Source organism: Gossypium arboreum, chromosome 5 (genome assembly GCF_025698485.1).
Source record: "Gossypium arboreum isolate Shixiya-1 chromosome 5, ASM2569848v2, whole genome shotgun sequence".
NCBI classification, from domain to species: domain Eukaryota; kingdom Viridiplantae; phylum Streptophyta; class Magnoliopsida; order Malvales; family Malvaceae; genus Gossypium; species Gossypium arboreum.
Window position 1 is genome coordinate 1,680,123 of NC_069074.1, and position 20,603 is coordinate 1,700,725.

The 20,603-nt window shown below is 29.1% G+C and overlaps 1 protein-coding gene across 2 annotated transcripts; it reads left to right on the plus strand.

Annotated features, from left to right (window-relative positions):
* Positions 1-821: 821 nt before the first annotated feature.
* Positions 822-19,877, plus strand: LOC128293252 (uncharacterized). Of its 2 annotated transcripts, XM_053028999.1 has the most exons (5): positions 822-914; positions 1,389-1,474; positions 17,479-17,545; positions 18,856-18,927; positions 19,673-19,877. In XM_053028999.1, exons 1-4 carry the CDS (start codon positions 824-826, stop codon positions 18,912-18,914), a joined length of 303 nt encoding a protein of 100 aa, XP_052884959.1. In that variant the 5' UTR covers positions 822-823; the 3' UTR covers positions 18,915-18,927; positions 19,673-19,877. The 2 variants fall into 2 exon arrangements, 1 of the variants encoding a protein (XP_052884959.1); XR_008283402.1 differs by lacking the exons at positions 822-914; positions 1,389-1,474; positions 17,479-17,545 and adding an exon at positions 18,278-18,411.
* Positions 19,878-20,603: the final 726 nt, after the last annotated feature.

A 20,603-nucleotide genomic window follows, 5' to 3' on the forward strand; every position in this document is an offset into this window, starting at 1 on the left:
TCCATGGCTGTTTTTCAGCTGATGAAATATGAAGAGAAATGAAAATAATTCTAGATATTCCAATTTAGTCCCATTTTTATTTAGCCAATTTTGTCAATTTTCCAATTTTGCCCTTATTTCACCCATTTCCTGATTTCTCTCAGCTATTGCCGCCCAAAATATCTCCTTTGGGCGTATTTGTACTTTAGGCCCTTCCTCATTTGACAATTGAGCTATTTAATCCTTTTAGCAACTTTTACACCCTTTTCAATTTAGTCCTTTTTATTTAACTAACCATCCAAACGTCAAAATTTTCTGACTAAATTTTAATACTACCCCAGCAACACTCCATAAATATTTCTAAAATTATTTATGGCTCGATTTATGAAGTCGAGGTCTCCATAGCTCATTCTCGACCTAATTTACCTAATTAATTCTTTTAAATCACCAAATTCACTAATTCAAAAATGCTTTTATATTCACATTTGACTCATAGGTATTAATTTATTAAATTTTGAACTCACCCATCGAATTTAGTGATATCAAATCTATATTCCCGATACCATTGAATATTAGGTGTTACAATTTTATCTTGTGTGCTTGATTTAATAAAAAGGACTAAATCGCGTAAAACGTAAAAGTTGCATGCTATTAGTTAAAGGTGTCAATTGGTCTTGGCTTTTTAATACGATGGCCTTAAATGATAAATAGCCCACTTATAAGATAGTGGATGATATTTGGTTTGGCATTTGTGTAAATATGAATTTATTTTAATGGTAAAATGGTAATATGTCAAAAAAAAGTTTAATTAAATAAATCAAAAGCCATGTTTTTTTGTCTTTTTATGCTATCATCTTTCTCCATAGCTGAATGTGAAAAGAAAAAGACGTGTTTGGAAGCTTTGAATATTCGGCACCTTTGGAAGCTTAATTCGGGTATGTGTTTTACTCGGTTTTTGATAATTTTTACGTTTTTGAGATCGTTGCTTCGAGTACTAGTAAACCCATGCCTTAATTTTTGGATTTAATGAAGAATTTGAAATTTTCCATTGTTTATTATGTGATGAAATTGTTGTTTGATGATGAATAATAAATCTTTGATGTTTGATTTTCATGTTTAATTAAGTGATTTTTGATAAAAATGTGTGTTAAGGACTAAATTTAGAAATTTGTAAATTGAGGGGTCAAAACGTGAAATAAATAAAAGAAATGGGTTGCTAGAAACCTAAGATAAATTCGGCCTAACATGGGTTTGATGAAATTTTGAGTAATTTGTGTTATTTTGAAATAGGGACTAAATTGTGAAAATGTGAAATGTTAGGGGATAAAATGAAAAATGCCCAGATTATGTGTCCTTAGATAAAATTTAATGAAATGTTGAATAAGTGAGTTAATTTTGATATTAATTAGATTGGCAAAAGTGGAATTCAGATTTGGATCGGGGGGAAAATCAAAGTGGTCGATTATTCGTCTCGTTTCGATTACCGTTGTCCGAGGTAAGTCTATAAGCAATAAACATTTTAAATTTTGAATGTATATGATCTTTATATGCTGAATTTAATTGTGTGAATTTTTATTAGTTATAACCGAATGTATAAATGTTTATGAGATTTGGGAACAAGTTCGATTCAATTGAGATATGATGTTTGAAAAGCTTAATATGAACATTAAGAAATAATTAGGATTTCCGAAATATGAATTATGTGTATGTAACGCCCCCTAACCCTATATCGTCATCGGAACAGGGTTACGAGACATTACCAGTCAGCACAGTCCAATTTCGGTCATTAATTAAAATAAATATTTACACACATCCTAGTTTTAAGATGTCGTCCCTTTAATGGGCCCTCGCGGTCCAATATGAACAGTAAATTCAATTCGGGACTAATTTAGAATCACTACGAATTTTTAATAAATTTCAAAATTCATACTACATACCGTTGCCAACCATAATTTACTCATTTCATGAGTACATCTACAACCTAAATGACTCTCATAAAACATCCTAGGTACATGCCATTACCAATAATTAATACACTTTACCTTAATGAATTCGGGATCAAACTGGGATGCTGATTCAACGTTCTATCTTTACTAAACCTGCGCACGGAAACAAACCGTACGCTGAGTATGGTATACTCAGTGGTATTTCCATAATCCGAACACTTAATAATATAACAATTAAACTTAAAATCACAATAACAATTATAAGTATTCATTTATTTGTTTTATAGATAAAATTTCAATTACTTACCATATAAATTCTATACAAGTCATATAACAAACACAATAACATATTTGTTCAATTCTTTTCATTTACTTACCGTATAAATTCTATACAATATATTCACAATTCACTTGTTTTCACACTTTATTTCTTAACAATATACCATCTTAATTCATTCTAACATCAATCATCATCCATTTGAACTTCACTCATTTCATGAACCTTTTGGTTCATGTTTTCAATCTCATATCTCAATTTCAATTCTCAATTCAATTTCTCATTTCATTCCAATAGCTCAATCAATCAAATTCACTCGACTTATCTTTTCACTTATTTACCCCTATTAACAAGACTCGGACCTTGGCGGATACGGATCCAACCAAACACACCAATATGGCACCCAGTGCCTCATCGGATAGTTCGAAGCAATATTTGACACCCAGTGTCTCATCGGCCTAGCCGAAGTAAAGTTGGTACCCAGTACCTCATCGAATCTATCCGAAGAAATATAGTGACACCCAGTGTCTCATCGACTCGAGGTCGAAGAATCTCTGAACACTTCCAATCCTATGGCATGCCAACTATATCCGACTCAGCCCGATACTGTTAATAGGGTATTCAATTCACTTTCAATTTTTTTAATCAATACACATTTTAATTAATCACATAAATTCATAATTCAATACAATTCAATTCACTTTTCAATAACAAATATCCAAATATCGCAAATCTCATATTTAAAATTTTCAAACAATTTATATTTCAATTCAATTCAAATAATCAATATATATTCAATATTCAATATATATATCTATATATATATCGCCAATTCAATCAATATAAATTCAATAAATTCATCACATACTATATCAATCCATTTCATTTGCAAAACACAATAATTCTTACTTCAAAACACTTAATATACATATTAAGAAATAAATTCAACAATTAAGTATTAGGTTCGGATTACAGAAATACAAACCGTAATTTTCGAGCTAACTCCGTTGACTTTGTCTTGTCCTTTCTTAGCCGAGATTTACGGTACCACATTGACTACGAAATTAATACAATTCATAATCATTAATACATTACTAATTCATATATTGAGTTATAGAATTCTAAATTAAGATCCGCTAATTTTTCCTGAAACTAGACTCACAAATCTTCTTACAATAAAATTTTCAGAATTTTGGTTTAGCCATTAAGTACAGTTTATTCTTTAAATTCACCCCTATTCTGCTGTCTGACAGTTTCGTCCCTTCTTCACTAAAAATTAATTATCTCACAGTACAGAACTCGGATAACATTCTCATTGATTTCTAATGAAAATAGACTCATTAGGGATTCTAAACATATAACTTTAAGCCTCTAATTATTTTTATTCAATTTTTGGTGATTTTCCAAAGTCAGAATAGGGGAACCCGAATTCATTCTGACCTTGTCTCACAAAATTCATTATATCTCATAATTTACAATTCAATTGCTTATATAGTTTCTTCTATAAGAAACTAGACTCAATAATCTTTAATTCTATATTTTATTCATCCTCTAATTCAATTTATACAATTTTTGGTGATTTTTCAAACTTAGACTACTGCTGCTGTCTAAAACAGTTTTAGTGCAAAATGTTGATTTTCTTTAATATCAATTTAATCCTAACTAATTCTCTTACTTTTCTATCTTAATTCATACTTTATTTCTATTCAAATTTTGGCCAAACTCATACTTAACTATTAAAATTCCAGCATATTTTCATAATTTTGAATTTATTTCCATTTAATCCCTAAAACTCAAAACTTATAGCTTAGTTTACGATTCAATCCTCTATTCAATTCCAATCAAAATTTCTATCAAATAAATCCCCAATTCCATCATTTTATTTAACATGGACAATATCTAGAAATCTAATAACTATCAAAATATCAACTTAATTTCATCAAAACTTTGTTCTAAAACTTCTAAAACATCAAAATTAAGTAAAAGGGCTTGATTGACTTACCTATTAAAGCTTAAAGCTTCAAACCTTTAGTTTTCCTTTTCTTTTCTTTCTTTCTTTCTCCCTGTTTCTTCTCTGTTTCGTTTCTTCTATTCTGTTTCTTATGTTTCTTTACTTATTTATATAATATATAATATAATATAATATAATATAATATAATATAATATAATATATATTTTAACACATAAAATCTCGATTTTTATGTTTATGTCACCTCACTTAGGACAAATGGTATAATTGCCATTTTGGTCCTCTTCATTTTCTTTTAATCTACAATTTAACTTTCATCCTTTATTCAATTTAGTCCTTTTTCTTAATTACTCTTAATTAAACTAAATTTACTTAATTAAACTCTAATTAACCACTCAATTGACTTCGTAAATATTTTTAATAAATATTTACGAATCCGTTTTTCAGAAACGGAGACCCGAAAATACACTTTTCGGTAACAATAAAATTCGGGTCGTTACAATTCTCCCCCCCTTTTATAATTTCGTCCTCGAAATTTACCTGAGAGAGGTGGGGGTGTAAGTACAAAGATCTCGCTGTTCCTCTAGGTTCCCATATTGCTTCTTCAATATTATGATATTACCGCTCGGGCTAGTATCTCAACCGGCTCTTTTTCATACTATAGATTACATCAAATCTCCATATCCTTTGTCGATATAACATGCAAGAGATTTGATCTCTATAATCTTCTGAGCTTCAAATCATGAAAAATTATCATAAACTTTCTGTAACTTTAGAAGCAAAACCAAGCAATATTTTACCAATTTGACTTTTCTACAACTTCACATAGCCCAATAGAACAAGAACTCAATTTCTTTTCAACTTTGATCTTTAAAATTTTCTTCCAAGATGGATCTTTAAGAAATATCATATCACTAATTAAATACTCAATATCCCAATGTTTCAAGTCCACATATGATTCTTATCTGTCAAAATTACTTTCAATCTATCTCGAATCACTTCCACTTTTCTTCAATTTCACGAATTAAACAACTCGCATATTCTTTTCTCATGTATTTAATCAAATCCCATGCGCTTTACATCAATCATTATTCGAACTTCATACGATGTTGAAAACTATTATTACGCACCCGAACTTCTTGTACTTGTTCTATAATCGAGTATAAACCACGTATCTCAATCGAAATAATAGAAACCACCATACCATGTAATCGATAATCTCGAAACCTAGATTTCAAACAATTATTGAGTAAGAAACTTATTCATACTAGAATAGAATATACAAGCTTCACCATACCTTCGATGATTACTCAAATACCGTCTTTCTTTTCAAAGATCGAGATAATTCCAATTCAAACCCATAGAAATTATATCCCACTTCCATTCGATATCCTTTCTAGTCATAATAGCTCAAGATATCTCATATCGATATAAACATTTATATACAATTTCAAAGTACTACTTTTCTTTCCCGATCTTCAACACATCTTCCTCAAATCATTGTACATCTTATTCTTCCAAAATGCATAGACATAGTACTACTATAATTTCATGCAAATTCTCTGTATAAGTTCGAATCTCTCTGTTCACTTTTATTTCTAAATAGCAAACAACCATCATATCCAATCTGAAATGTTTAATCGTAAATCAGATACTATATCCATTTAATCGATAACTCATTACCACATTTCGAGTTTCGCAGATCTGTTTGTAAAGAAGTCGGTTTAATTTTTTTATCTCTACCAAAATTGAACCATCTTCAAATGATAACAATCGATGTTCATAGCTCATAACACAAAACAAAGCTTTCAACTTGAATATACATACATTCATTGTCTTTTGGATGATAATTAATTATCATATCTTGATATTTTAATGCAAGAACAATAACTACCACTTCCGAATCGGTATCAAATAATTCTTCCCATATGATTCTAACATTTCGTAACATAAACCATTACTTCACTTTTTTTTTTTTTACATCAAAACACTGCTATCCTCAGAAACCACAAGTTTCTTTATCGGATTTCGATCGAACGAACTAGTGCTTGATTAATCGAGCTTTCAACTAATCAGAACCTTGCTAACGTCTATCAGATCATTCCAATTTCACATCTTTCTATAATAACCGACTAGTTTTAGAAAACCTCTGATTTCAAATATATTTTTCACTATCATTTCAGTTACAAAATCTATAGCACATTCAACTTCTTCAATCAACAGTAGTTCGGGTAACTCTTCTGGAAACACATTAGAATTCTCTTGCACTATTGCCACTGATTTAAACCTTAACTTAAATATTTTAATATTCAATACATAAACAAGGTAAATACCATGACCCCTTTCCAAGCATATATCTATGTTGGCATGTTCAATATCACAATAGACAATTAGCTCAATCTTCTCGATTCAACAAAACATTTCATCATCTTGATCTTGCAACATATTATACTTCTGCTTATAATTTACCACCATATCATGCAGAATTAACCATTCCATTATTGAGATTATATCAAACAGTAAGAACATCAAATCGTTCAGAAAACAGTAGTATCATTATCAAATAGTTCTGCAGATCTTATCACCCATAAATACTAATCGAAAAATTTAATGCTTCAACCCAAAAATTTCAGCAAACCCAACAGCAAATCTTTAATAGATCTTGAACTTATGTAATCATAGGAATAGTCAAACCAGGATCAATTTAAAATAATCATATTAGTGTCGATAAAGAAGAAAGTTCCTGTAATGACATCCGGTAGAGATAAATCTTCTCATATATAATTAACATATACCCTGGCTGATGTTCATTCTCCAGATTTTACAGTGAAGTCATTTGTCACACTTCGGCTTTCACTCGTATTTTTGAGATTACAGGGTAACCTACCTCTGTTAGCTACATTACTCGGTCTTGAACTCTGAACAATGTTTTGTTTTTTTTTTTTCAAGCAATCATTAAGATAATAATCAGGAGAATCATGTCTAACACATATTCCATTCCTTATTCTATATTCTTCAGCTTCTGTCTTCATTTAAACCATCTTCAAACCATTTGTATCATACGCTTTCTATCGAATATACCCTCGATATATTTATTTAATCAAACAAATTCCTTCATACACGATTGCGTTATATGATCCTGTTTAAGCTTCAAGAATTTCATGCGTTTCGATCAAGAAATCTCGATCGATATATATATATTTCTTTCGAACTCATCTCGAAAACTTTCAAATAACCCTTTCTTAATCACAACATAATCAATGTTTTCTACCACCGTAAGCTGAATCTTTTAACGAAATATCATACCCTTCTAACATTTAATCGGTGATCGAACAATTCATTTACAATCCCGATAATATTCTCTAACCAGTTTCAGTTTCTTTCAAGATCATTCTCAACTGTAATTCTCAATTCATCCACACCATATATATACATGTCCGGATCATTAACAGCAGATAACTTACCCGTTCGGACAAGCTCTATACCTTGAAGCACTTGAGAACCGATTGAGAAAGCAGGAGGGTAGATATCATAACAAATACAATTTCTTCTATTCATTTGAAAAACATCGTTATAATTCTAAATAATTATGTATCATTTTTTCTATTATTTCATCACCATCATTCAAGAATTGATTACCCATTGAGTTTATACCGGTGTTGTTGATTCGGTTTTCATCTAATTCACGAGACTATTCGTCTCTAGTACACATTTCATAATCAATACCATCGATATTTTTGTCTAACATTTTCACTATAAAACAGTACCAAACAAATATATCAGCATTCGATCCCGACTCAATTTCGACTCAATTATGGCATGTACCCCTAGACTCAATTCCGAGTTCGATTTAGTCCGAGAATCGGCTAAACCTGAATAGCTCTGATACCACTAAATGTAACGCCCCCTAACCCTATATCGTCATCGAAACAGGGTTACGAGACATTACCAGTCAGTACAGTCTAATTTTGGTCATTAATTAAAATAAATATTTACACACATCCTAGTTTTAAGATGTCGTCCCTTTAATGGGCCCTCGCGGTCCAATATGAACAGTAAATTCAATTCGGGACTAATTTAGAATCACTACGAATTTTTAGTAAATTTCAAAATTCATACTACATACCGTTGCCAACCATAATTTACTCATTTCATGAGTACATCTACAACCTAAATGACTCTCATAAAACATCCTAGGTACATGCCATTACCAATAATTAACACACTTTACCTTAATGAATTCGGGATCGAATGGGATCTTGATTCAACGTTCTATCTTTACTAAACTGCATGCGAAACAAACCGTCTGCTGAGTATGGTATACTCAATGGTATTTCCATAATCCGAACACTTAATAATATAACAATTAAACTTAAAATCACAATAACAATTATAAGTATTCATTTATTTGTTTTATAGATAAAATTTCAATTACTTACCATATAAATTCTATACAAGTCATATAACAAACACAATAACATATTTGTTCAATTCTTTTCATTTACTTACCGTATAAATTCTATACAATATATTCACAATTCACTTGTTTTCACACTTTATTTCTTAACAATATACCATCTTAATTCATTCTAACATCAATCATCATCCATTTGAACTTCACTCATTTCATGAACCTTTTGGTTCATGTTTTCAATCTCATATCTCAATTTCAATTCTCAATTCAATTTCTCATTTCATTCCAATAGCTCAATCAATCAAATTCACTCGACTTATCTTTTCACTTATTTACCCTATTAACAAGACTCGGACCTTGGCGGATACGGATCCAACCAAACACACCAATATGGCACCCAAAGGCCTCATCGGATAGTTCGAAGCAATATTTGACACCCAAGGTCTCATCGGCCTAGCCAAGTAAAGTTGGTACCCAGACCTCATCGAATCTATCCGAAGAAATATAGTGACACCAGTGTCTCATCGACTCGAGGTCGAAGAATCTCTGAACACTTCCAATCCTATGGCATGCCAACTATATCCGACTCAGCCCGATCATCGTTAATAGGGTATTCAATTCACTTTCAATTTTTTAATCAATACACATTTTAATTAATCACATAAATTCATAATTCAATACAATTCAATTCACTTTTCAATAACAAATATCCAAATATCGCAAATCTCATATTTAAAATTTTCAAACAATTTATATTTCAATTCAATTCAAATAATCAATATATATTCAATATTCAATATATATATCTATATATATATCGCCAATTCAATCAATATAAATTCAATAAATTCATCACATACTATATCAATCCATTTCATTTGCAAAACACAATAATTCTTACTTTAAAACACTTAATATACATATTAAGAAATAAATTCAACAATTAAGTATTAGGTTCGGATTATAGAAATACAAACCGTAATTTTCGAGCTAACTCCGTTGACTTTGTCTTGTCCTTTCTTAGCCGAGATTTACGGTACCACATTGACTACTGAAATTAATACAATTCATAATCATTAATACATTACTAATTCATATATTGAGTTATAGAATTCTAAATTAAGATCCGCTAATTTTTCCTGAAACTAGACTCACAAATATTCTTATAATAAAATTTTCAGAATTTTTGGTTTAGCCATTAAGTACAGTTTATTCTTTAAATTCACCCCTATTCTGCTGTCTGACAGTTTCGTCCCTTCTTCACTAAAAATTAATTATCTCACAGTACAGAACTCGGATAACATTCTCATTGATTTCTAATGAAAATAGACTCATTAGGAATTCTAAACATATAACTTTAAGCCTCTAATTATTTTTATTCAATTTTTGGTGATTTCCAAAGTCAGAACAGGGGAACCCGAATTCATTCTGACCTTGTCTCACAAAATTCATTATATCTCATAATTTACAATTCAATTGCTTATATAGTTTCTTCTATAAGAAACTAGACTCAATAATCTTTAATTCTATATTTTATTCATCCTCTAATTTAATTTCTACAATTTTTGGTGATTTTTCAAACTTAGACTACTGCTGCTGTCTAAAACAGTTTTAGTGCAAAATGTTGATTTTCTTTAATATCAATTTAATCCTAACTAATTCTCTTACTTTTCTATCTTAATTCATACTTTATTTCTATTCAAATTTTGGCCAAACTCATACTTAACTATTAAAATTCCAGCATATTTTCATAATTTCGAATTTATTTCCATTTAATCCCTAAAACTCAAAACTTATAGCTTAGTTTACGATTCAATCCTCTATTCAATTCCAATCAAAATTTCTATCAAATAAATCCCCAATTCCATCATTTTATTTAACATGGACAATATCTAGAAATCTAATAACTATCAAAATATCAACTTAATTTCATCAAAACTTTGTTCTAAAACTTCTAAAACATCAAAATTAAGTAAAAAGGGCTTGATTGACTTACCTATTAAAGCTTAAAGCTTCAAACCTTTAGTTTTCCCTTTTTCTTTTCTTTCTTTCTTTCTCCCCTGTTTCTTCTCTGTTTCGTTTCTTCTATTCTGTTTCTTATGTTTCTTTACTTATTTATATAATATATAATATAATATAATATAATATAATATAATATAATATAATATATATTTTAACACATAAAAATCTCAGATTTTTATGTTTATGCCGCCTCACTTAGGACAAATGGTATAATTGCCATTTTGGTCCTCTTCATTTTCTTTTAATCTACAATTTAACTTTCATCCTTTATTCAATTTAGTCCTTTTTTCTTAATTACTCTTAATTAAACTAAATTTACTTAATTAAACTCTAATTAACCACTCAATTGACTTCGTAAATATTTTTAATAAATATTTACGAATCCATTTTTCAGAAACGGAGACCCAAAAATACACTTTTTCGGTAACAGTAAAATTCGGGTCGTTACAGTGTAAGACCGACTTTGTATCAGTGATATTCGGGATTTATTGCCTAGCAAGCTTTGTGCCGGTGTATTAAATCAGGCTTATTGCCTAGCAGGCTTTGTGCCGGTGTATTATATTAGGCTTTGTGCCTGTAACAGCCTAATTTTCAGTGGTATCGGGAATAGAGATTTGAGATCACCAAATCCGACGAGAGAGTTAAAAATTTAATAAATTAATACCTATGAGTCAAATGCGAATATAAAAGCATTTTTGAATTAGTGAATTTGGTGATTTAAAAGAATTAATTAGGTAAATTGGGTCGAGAATGAGGTATCGAGACCTCGACTTCATAAATCGAGCCATAAATATTTTTAGAAATATTTATGGAGTGTTGGTGAGGTAGTATTAAAATTTAGTCAGAAAATTTTGACGTTTGGGTGGTTAATTAAATAAAAAGGACTAAATTGAAAAGGGTGTAAAAGTTGCTAGAAGAATTAAATAGCTCAATTGTCAAATGAGGAAGGACCTAAAGTGCAAATAATCCTAAAGGAGATATTTTTGGCGGCAATAGCTGAGAAAAATCAAGAAATGGATGAAATAAGGGCAAAATTGGAAAATTGCCAAAATTGGCTAAATAAAAATGGGACTAAATTGGAATATCTAGAATTCTCTTCATTTTCTCTTCATATTCATCAGATGAAAAACAGCCATGGAGGAGGGTTCAAGCTGGTTTTCATAATCTAGCTTCATGTAAGTTTAATTCTTGCTTTCTCCTTGAAATTTTTATGTTTTTGTAACTTTTACAACTAGGTCCACTTGTTGAATTCATTAGTTTTTGATTCTATGAAAGAAATTGAAAGTTCCTATGAATATGTGCTGGAAGTATATGATGATTTGGCATGGAATTAGAGCTTTAAATTATTTATATGCTGATTTTATTGAAAGAATTGAATAGAAAGTGAATGTTTGGGACCTAATTGTAAAAGAGTTTGAAGTTAGAGTTCCATATGGAAATTATGAATTTCAATAGTTATGAAATAGCTTATAATGTCTAGAAAAAGTATTAATTGAGAAAATTATCTTAATTGAGGGGTTAATTGAGCAAGGACTGAATTGTATGAATTGTGAAATTTGGGGCAAAATGGAAATCAACATTTTGCACTAAGACTGTTTTAGACAGCAGCAGTAGTTTAACTTTGAAAAATCACCAAAAATTATATAAATCTAATTATAGGATGAATAAAATATGAAATTAAAGCTTATTGAGTCTAGTTTCTTATAAAAGAAATTATGTAAGCAATGGAATTGTAAATCATGAGATACAATAACTTTTGTGAGACAAGGTCAGAATGATTTCGAGTTCCCCTGTCCTGACTTTGGAAAATCATCAAAAATTTGATAAAAATAATTAGGGGCTTAAATTTATATGTTTAGAATCCTGAATGAGTCTATTTTCAAGAAAAATAAATGAGGACATCATTCGAATTCTGTACAAGAAGATAATTAATTTTTAGTGAAGAAGGGTCAGAATTGTCAGATAGCAGAATAGGGGAGACTTTAATGAATAAACTGTATTAATTGGCCCAACCAAAAATTATGAAATTTTATGATAAGAAGGTATATGAGTCTAGTTTCAGGGAAAATTAGCGGATCTTAATTTGGAGTTCTGTAGCTCAAGATAAAAATAATTTAGTGACTATGACACAGATGGACAGCTTGAATATTCACATAAGTAGATAGTGAAATTATGGATAATGTTACCTACAAGTGTGTTGTTTATACTAAGGATGTGGAATGGAGAAGAGGAGGAGGAAAAATATGTATGAATATTCAGCTAGCATGGCTAATTTGTATGTTTTAGGCTCAAGGACTAAATTGAATAAAAGTAAAACTTTATGGGTAATTTTGTAAAAATGTCGAAAATGACTAAATTGAAGGGAATGAATTGTTTTATTATCTAAATTAATAAATTGAATGAAATTATCAATTTAAGATTGGGTGAAATTTGGGAATATGGTAAATTACCAATATGCCCCTAAATCTTGGTATTTCTGCAATTTAGTCAGGTAGGTTCGTATATCCTGCATGAGCATGTAAATATGAAAATTTAAGTATTGTATCGTATTTTATATGATATTTTAAATTGAATATATGAAAAGAATGTTACATGAAACATGAAAATGAATACTAAATAATATAAATTAATTAAAATTATTCTGAAAATCTCGGTAATGCCTCGTATCCTATCCCAGTCTCAGGTACGGGTATGGGGTATTACAATGCCGGTGTATTATATCAGGCTTATTGCCTAGCAGGCTCTGTGCCGGTGTATTATACTAGGCTTTATGCCTAGCAAATTTTATCTGAACAACGGTAAAAGTAATCAAATGTGTTAAATGAGCTAAAGTGATCAGGTATGTGAATGTGGTTTACTTATTTGAAATGAAGGTAAATTGGCTGAAAGATATGTGATAAAAATGTTATGTAATGTTGTAACACTCCCTACCCGTATCCGTCGCCGGAATAGAGTACGAGGCATTATCGAGAAGCACGAAACACTTACAGATAATTTAAATACATTTTCATAACAATTTGTTTCGATTTCATGCTATTTCATATTTAAGCTTTATTCACCAAAGTATTTGACATATCATCTTTATGCAAATAGCACACATGAGGTACATAATTCCATAATTATGAATGAAAACATTTATCAAACATATTTCATGTTTTTATATATATCATAGTTTCATATTTCCATGTATCAATTACCATCACTTCCTCGTATTTTAGACAAATACGTGTAACAATTCATAAATATGCAATTCATTAATTCTTCCTACCAATCACGATTTAAATTGTCAAATCACTTATTGAGCCCAATTTCAATGTTCACTAAAATCTATCATATAAATTTGGATGTACGTATTCATCAATAGATTCCATGTACAGATATCATCATCTCATTTTTCCACATACATTTACTTTCCACATTTATGAATTTAAATAGCATATACAAGACTTACCAATGTATTTCAAGTACGTTTTCATGATATTTCATTTCGAACTCAGATTATTTCATACTAGAAGTTTTCTCATTAACTCATTTGGAATACCAATTCATACAGATAATACACTCAAGGCGTAGAAATATTTACTCACAAATGAACTCATTCATCAACCAAGTTTTATGCTCATGCCTTATGAACTCGTATATCCTTATGTCACATAATTCCATGTAATACTTACCAAACTTCTTCAAATTAGTGAACATCTTACGGAATTGAGTACTTTGTTTTCTCGATGCCATAGTTCAACTATGGTCTTACACATCTTCACATAATGATGCCATAGCCCAGCTATGGTCTTACACATATTCATATATCGATGCCCCCAGCTATGGTCTTACACGTAATCACATATCACATATCGATGCCATAGCCCAGCTATGGTCTTACACGAATCACATATCTCACTGATGCCAAATTCCAGATATGGTCTTATACAGTAGCATATATCACACCGATGCCATATCCCAGATATGGTCTTATACGTAAATCACTTGTCACTTGTCACTTGTAGCCGAAGCTACCACTATTCACTGATCAGGTAGCCAGAGCTACCATTTTTCACTAATCAGGTAGCAGAAGCTACTCCTTTTCACTGATCAGGTAGCCGAAGCTACCACTTTTCAGTTGTCATTTGTCATTGATCAGATAAGTGTAGCCGCAGCTATCACTTATCACTTATCACTTATCACTTTCACTTGTCCTTGATCAGATAAGTGTAGCCGAAGCTATCACTTATCACTTGTTGCCATGGTCCAACCATGGTCTTTTCCTTCAATTCATCTTGTCACTGAACTGCAATGCTCAATTTGATCATTTATTCAATTTTCATGCTTTTATATTATTCACGATTTTATCATCAATACATATGAAATAACACATCATGAAATTCATAAAATTAACAAATAATCACTAAAATTTAGCCATATAAACTCACAAGTTTAATTTTTGTATTATAACGATAATCATAATTTCATAATAAATATTCCAAATAAAACATTATATCATTTCTAATCCAACACTTATCAATTATAATCGGGCATGTGATCAATTTATACACGAGTCATTCATATATATATGTATATTTTTCCACCTCCTCCTCTCCATCCACATCCTTAGTATAAACAACACACTTGTAGGTAAGATTATCCATAATTTTCATTATCTAGTTATGTGAATATTCAAGCTGTCCATCTGTGTCATAGTCACTAAATTATTTTTATCTTGAGCTACAGAACTCAAAATTAATATCCATAAATTTTCCCAGAAACTAGACTCATATGTCTTCTTACCATAAGAATTTCATAATTTTTGGCTAGGCCAATTAATACAGTTTATTCATTGAAGTCTCCCCTGTTCTGCCGTCTGACAGTTCCGACCCTTCTTCACTTAAAATTAATTATCTTCTCGTATAAGATTCTAATAATGTCCTCGTTTATTTCTATTGAAAATAGACTCATTCAAGATTATAAAAATATAAATTTAAGCCTCTAATTATTTTTATCCAATTTTTGATGATTTTCTAAATTTAGAACATGGGAACCCGAAATCATTCTGACCTTGTCTCACAAAAGTTATTGTTTCTCATGATTTACAAGTCCATTGCTTACATAATTTCTTTTATAAGAAACTAGACTCAATAATCTTTAATTTCATATTTTATTCATCCTCTAATTAAATTTATAAAATTTTTGGTGATTTTTCAAAGTTAAACTACTGCTGCTGCCCAAAACAGTTTTAGTGCAAAATGTTGATATCTATTATGCCCCAAATTTCACAATTCACACAATTCAATCCTTACTCAATTAACCCCTCAATTAAGATAATTTTCTCAATTAATACTTTTCCTAGACATTATAAGTTATTTCATAACTATTTAAATTCATAATTTCCATATAAAACTCTAACTTCAAACTCTTTTACAATTAGGTCTCAAACATTCACTTTCTATTCAATTCTTTCAATAAAATCAGTATATAAACAATTTAAAGCTCTAATTCCATGCTAAATCATCACATAATTCTAGCACATATTCATATCAACTTTCAATTTCTTTCATAGAATCAAAAACTAATGAATTCAACAAGTGGACCTAGTTGTAAAAGTCATAAAAACACAAAAATTTCAAGAAATAATCAAGAATTGAACTTAATTGAAGTAAAAATATGAAAAAAAATCTTAAGGGAACTCTTCCATGGCGTTTTTTCTGATGAGAATGCAGAAAAATAAAGAGAAATCTAGATAATTCCACTTTAGTCCTAGCTTTATTAAGTAAATTTTGCAAATTTTCCAATTTTTCCCTTAATTCTCCTTATTTTCTTGCTGATTTCATGCCCATGCCGTCCAGCCCAAATAGACCTTGGGTCTATTTTCCTTTTAAACCCTCTTTCTTTTATCATTTAAGTTATTTAATCATTTCCTACAATTTTACATTTGATACAATTTAGTCCTTTTTGTTCAATTAACTATCAGAACTTTAAAATTTCTTGACAAAACTTTAATACTAACTTATTAACACTCTATAAATAAAAATATTTATGGCTCGATTTTAAATTTTTTAGGTCTCGATACCTCGTTTTCGATTCAAATTATTTTAGTATTTATTTTTAGTACACTATTCACTATTTCAAAATTTTTTCTAACTTCACTTTTAACTTATACTCACTAAATTAATAATATTTCCTACTCATTTGTCGAATTTAGTGATCTCGAATAACTGTTTCGACACCACTGAAAATTAGGCTGTTACAAATGTTATTTTCTGACGCATGAAAAATCGATTTAAAAGGCTCAGGTATGTATTCATACTAAATTATGAAATTATGGCAAGTGGAATGTTCGAATTAATGATATAAATGTTACATGTTAATGTGAATTATATGTATGCATATGTGAAAGTATACATTCGGTTTACTTATGTATTCATGACATAAATGAGAGTATATATGTATAGGAAAATCTATAATTGGCCAAATGAAAAGTATAGGTGATTTTGTAAATGAAATGTATATGTTTTCATATTTGGCAATTGTAAAATATATATTCGACCACATATTATGTATTTATATATGTGTTATTATGGTTTGCTTTATGAAGATATGTATATAAGAGTTTAAATATTCGGTTATATATACATTGATAATATGGCTTTGAAGGGGTATGTTATTTTGATAATAGATACATGTATATTCGATCAAGGTAAAATTTGTACATGGAAGTATATGTTATATATGAAATTGTGAGCTTGAAAATAAATGTGATCATGATAGTATAAATTAGTTTGATTAAACTAAGTTGATATTAATATTGAGTTATTTATTTGCTTATGACTTACTAAGCTCTTGAAGTTTACTTTGTGTGTTTTTCCTATGTCTTTAGAGTTTCAGTGAATTGCTCGAGTTGGAAGTTGTTGGAGACGTCATCACACTATCCGGTTATCATTTTGGTAACTAATGCTTTGAGATTTGGTTATGTGGCATGTATAGGCTTGTTTTGATATATTGGGTTTTGAAGTTTGTAATGACCCAAAATTCACGGGCACAGGAAAAGTGAGTTATAGGGCTTCCGTATTAGTGAAATAAGTTCAAAAATACTTATTAGAAATATTTATGAGTTTAGTAGCGTGTCTAATTAGGCTTTAATTAAGTGAATTTAGCTTAATTTAGAGAAATTAGTAAAAGAACTAAATTGAATAAGAGGTAAAAGTTTAATTCTAAAGTAATAGAAAATAAAAGGATTAAAATGGTAATTAAACCATTTACAAAAGATTAGGCGCCATATGCATTAAAAAAAATCTAAGATTTTATTATTATTAATTATTAGTATGGTTCTATATTAAATTATTATTATTATTATATTAAATTAAAGATATTTATTAATTAAATAATTAATTTATGAGATTTTATTTGACAAATAAATTGAATAATGATAATTGTAATAAAAATATTGGTACATTTGTAATAAATAGATACATGTACACTTGTAATCAAATAATTAAGTTACTTAATATTAAAGTAAAACATATTTGTTAATTAAATAATTAAATTATTAAATACTTGTGTGAAAAAAATAAATGGTGACAAATATATGGTATTGATGGTGTACACTTGTGTGTATATAATTAAATGCTTAATAGATATTTAAAATAAATATATTATAATATATGTTAATTAAGTAAATAAAAGAATAAGAGAATGAAATAAAAAGAAACAAAGAAAAGAAAGAACAGAGACATTCGAAACAGAGCAGGAAGAAAAGGGGAAAGAAAAGAAAAAGGAAAAACTAAGAGTTTAAGGTTTTAAGCTTTGATTGGTAAGTCATTTAAGTCCTTTCTATTTAATTTTGATGTTTTAGAAGTCTTAAAACAAGGTTTTGATGAAATTAATTTGATAGTTTGGAAGTTTAAAAGCTTTTAAACAAAGTTCATGTTGAAGAAAAAGAAGAATTAGGGATTTAATTAAATGAATTTTAAGTTAGAAATTGAAAAAGGGATTAAATTGTAAAAGAAGCTATAAGTTTTGTGTTTTAGGAAATTAAATTGAAAGAAATTTTAAATTAGGGTTTTATAATGAATAGTAGATTGTTAGGGTGAACATGGAAGGAAATTGAGTAGAAATAAAGTATAAATTAAGTTAAACAAATAAAAGAGTTAATTAGGATTAAATGAGAATTAGGAATAAATTGAATAAAATTCAATTAATTATTAAATTAATGCTGTAATTAATAATGTAAATTGTTATTATTATTTTTTCGTAGCTAAAAAGGAAAATGAGGCATCGGCATCCAAAGGAAAAAAAAAGATCGTTGAGGAGTAAACTCGTGTTCCGGGTTTGTATTACTATAACTCAAACTATTTATTAAATGTATATTGAATTTATAGATATGGAATAATTAAGATAAGGTAACTATTATATTTAAATTTAAATATAAGTATGTGTGAAAATTAATTTGTATATGAATTAAGATAATAGATATTTGAATTGATTGAGTATTGAAAATTTTTGTGTAAATGAAATTGAAATTAGAAAAGTAAAATAATACCCTATTAACTTGTCGGACTAGATTTGATACAAATGGCATACCATTGGATTTGTGATGTGATGAGGAGATTGTAGTTCGGCCGAGAAGATGTTTCTATTATTATATACTTCGTTTTATCCGAAGAGGCATTTAATGCCTTACTGGTGTGTTATGGAGGATTTATAATATTCCGGGTGTGTTTGGGTTCGATATTCTGGTGTGTTTGGGTGGAATCCGCGTATCTGTCAAAGTCCGAGCCTTGTTAATAGGGTAAATAATTGAAATGAAATTTTGAAAATTAGATTATTTGTTTTGGTACTATTGAAAAGTATGAGAAAGAATGTATGAACTAAATTATGAATTGAGTTGGTATGAAAAAAAAAATGAATTATAAATTTAAGATTTATGAAGTAATACAATTATATATATAATTAGTTTAAATAAATAATAAATTTATGGTTGATGTTTGTAATTTATTAATGTTAAATAGTCTTGATTTATAGTAATTTCACTGAGTTTGAAATACTCAGCGTACGGTTGTTTCCGTGCACAGGTCATTAGAGTTTCGGATCCAGTCTAGCATCCAAAACAAACTCGACTCCAACAAAATGATTTTGGTGATGTATTTCTTCCTTTGTTAAGTGGCATGTACTAGGTAATTGCATAAAAATTATGTGTATACATTAAGTTAAATGATTTTGGTTGTATATAAATGATTATAATGTTTTGGATTATGAATATGATATAAAGTTATGAAATGGTAGATTTGGTATTAAATAATTAAAATGAAATAAATATTATTAATTATACATATATACTAACATGTTATATTGTTTAAACTAAGGTATTAAATTATTATTTTGATATAAATTGGATGTAATTGAGTATACTTAATCATTGGTTAGAGTATTGATATTGGTTTGTTTTTGGTTTAAAGTTTGCAGGGGGTTTTATGTAAAAATAAACAGAAATGCTGTCGAAATTAAAAAAAAATAATTTGGAGAATTTGAACAAGTTCCGTTTCACTTTTAAATTTATGTTTTGGCTTCGAGCGTCTATTATTAGGACTAAACTATTATATTATACTATGAATATTATTATTTATTTGTGAATTATTTTGTAAGTTGTCTGATATGTCTAGTAATGCCCCGTAACCCTATTCTGGCGACGGTTTAGGGTTAAGGGGGTGTTACAAAGTTTGTATATTTATATATATAGCCATACGAAAATGGCTTGATTATAATGTTAAAGTTAGTGTGTATGTGGCTATGACTTAAACTTATTTTGGAAGTATCAAATGTGGTATAATGTGTGCTGGATGATTGTATAATATGGCTTGGTGATGAGGTAAAATGATGGATATATATTTGGTTGTAAATTGGCTTTATAGGTTCGGATCCAAACGGCTAGAAATAATGTTTATGATTATATAGATTTGATCATGATATATGTTCATGTGGGGAATTAGGTTTCATGGTACTTAT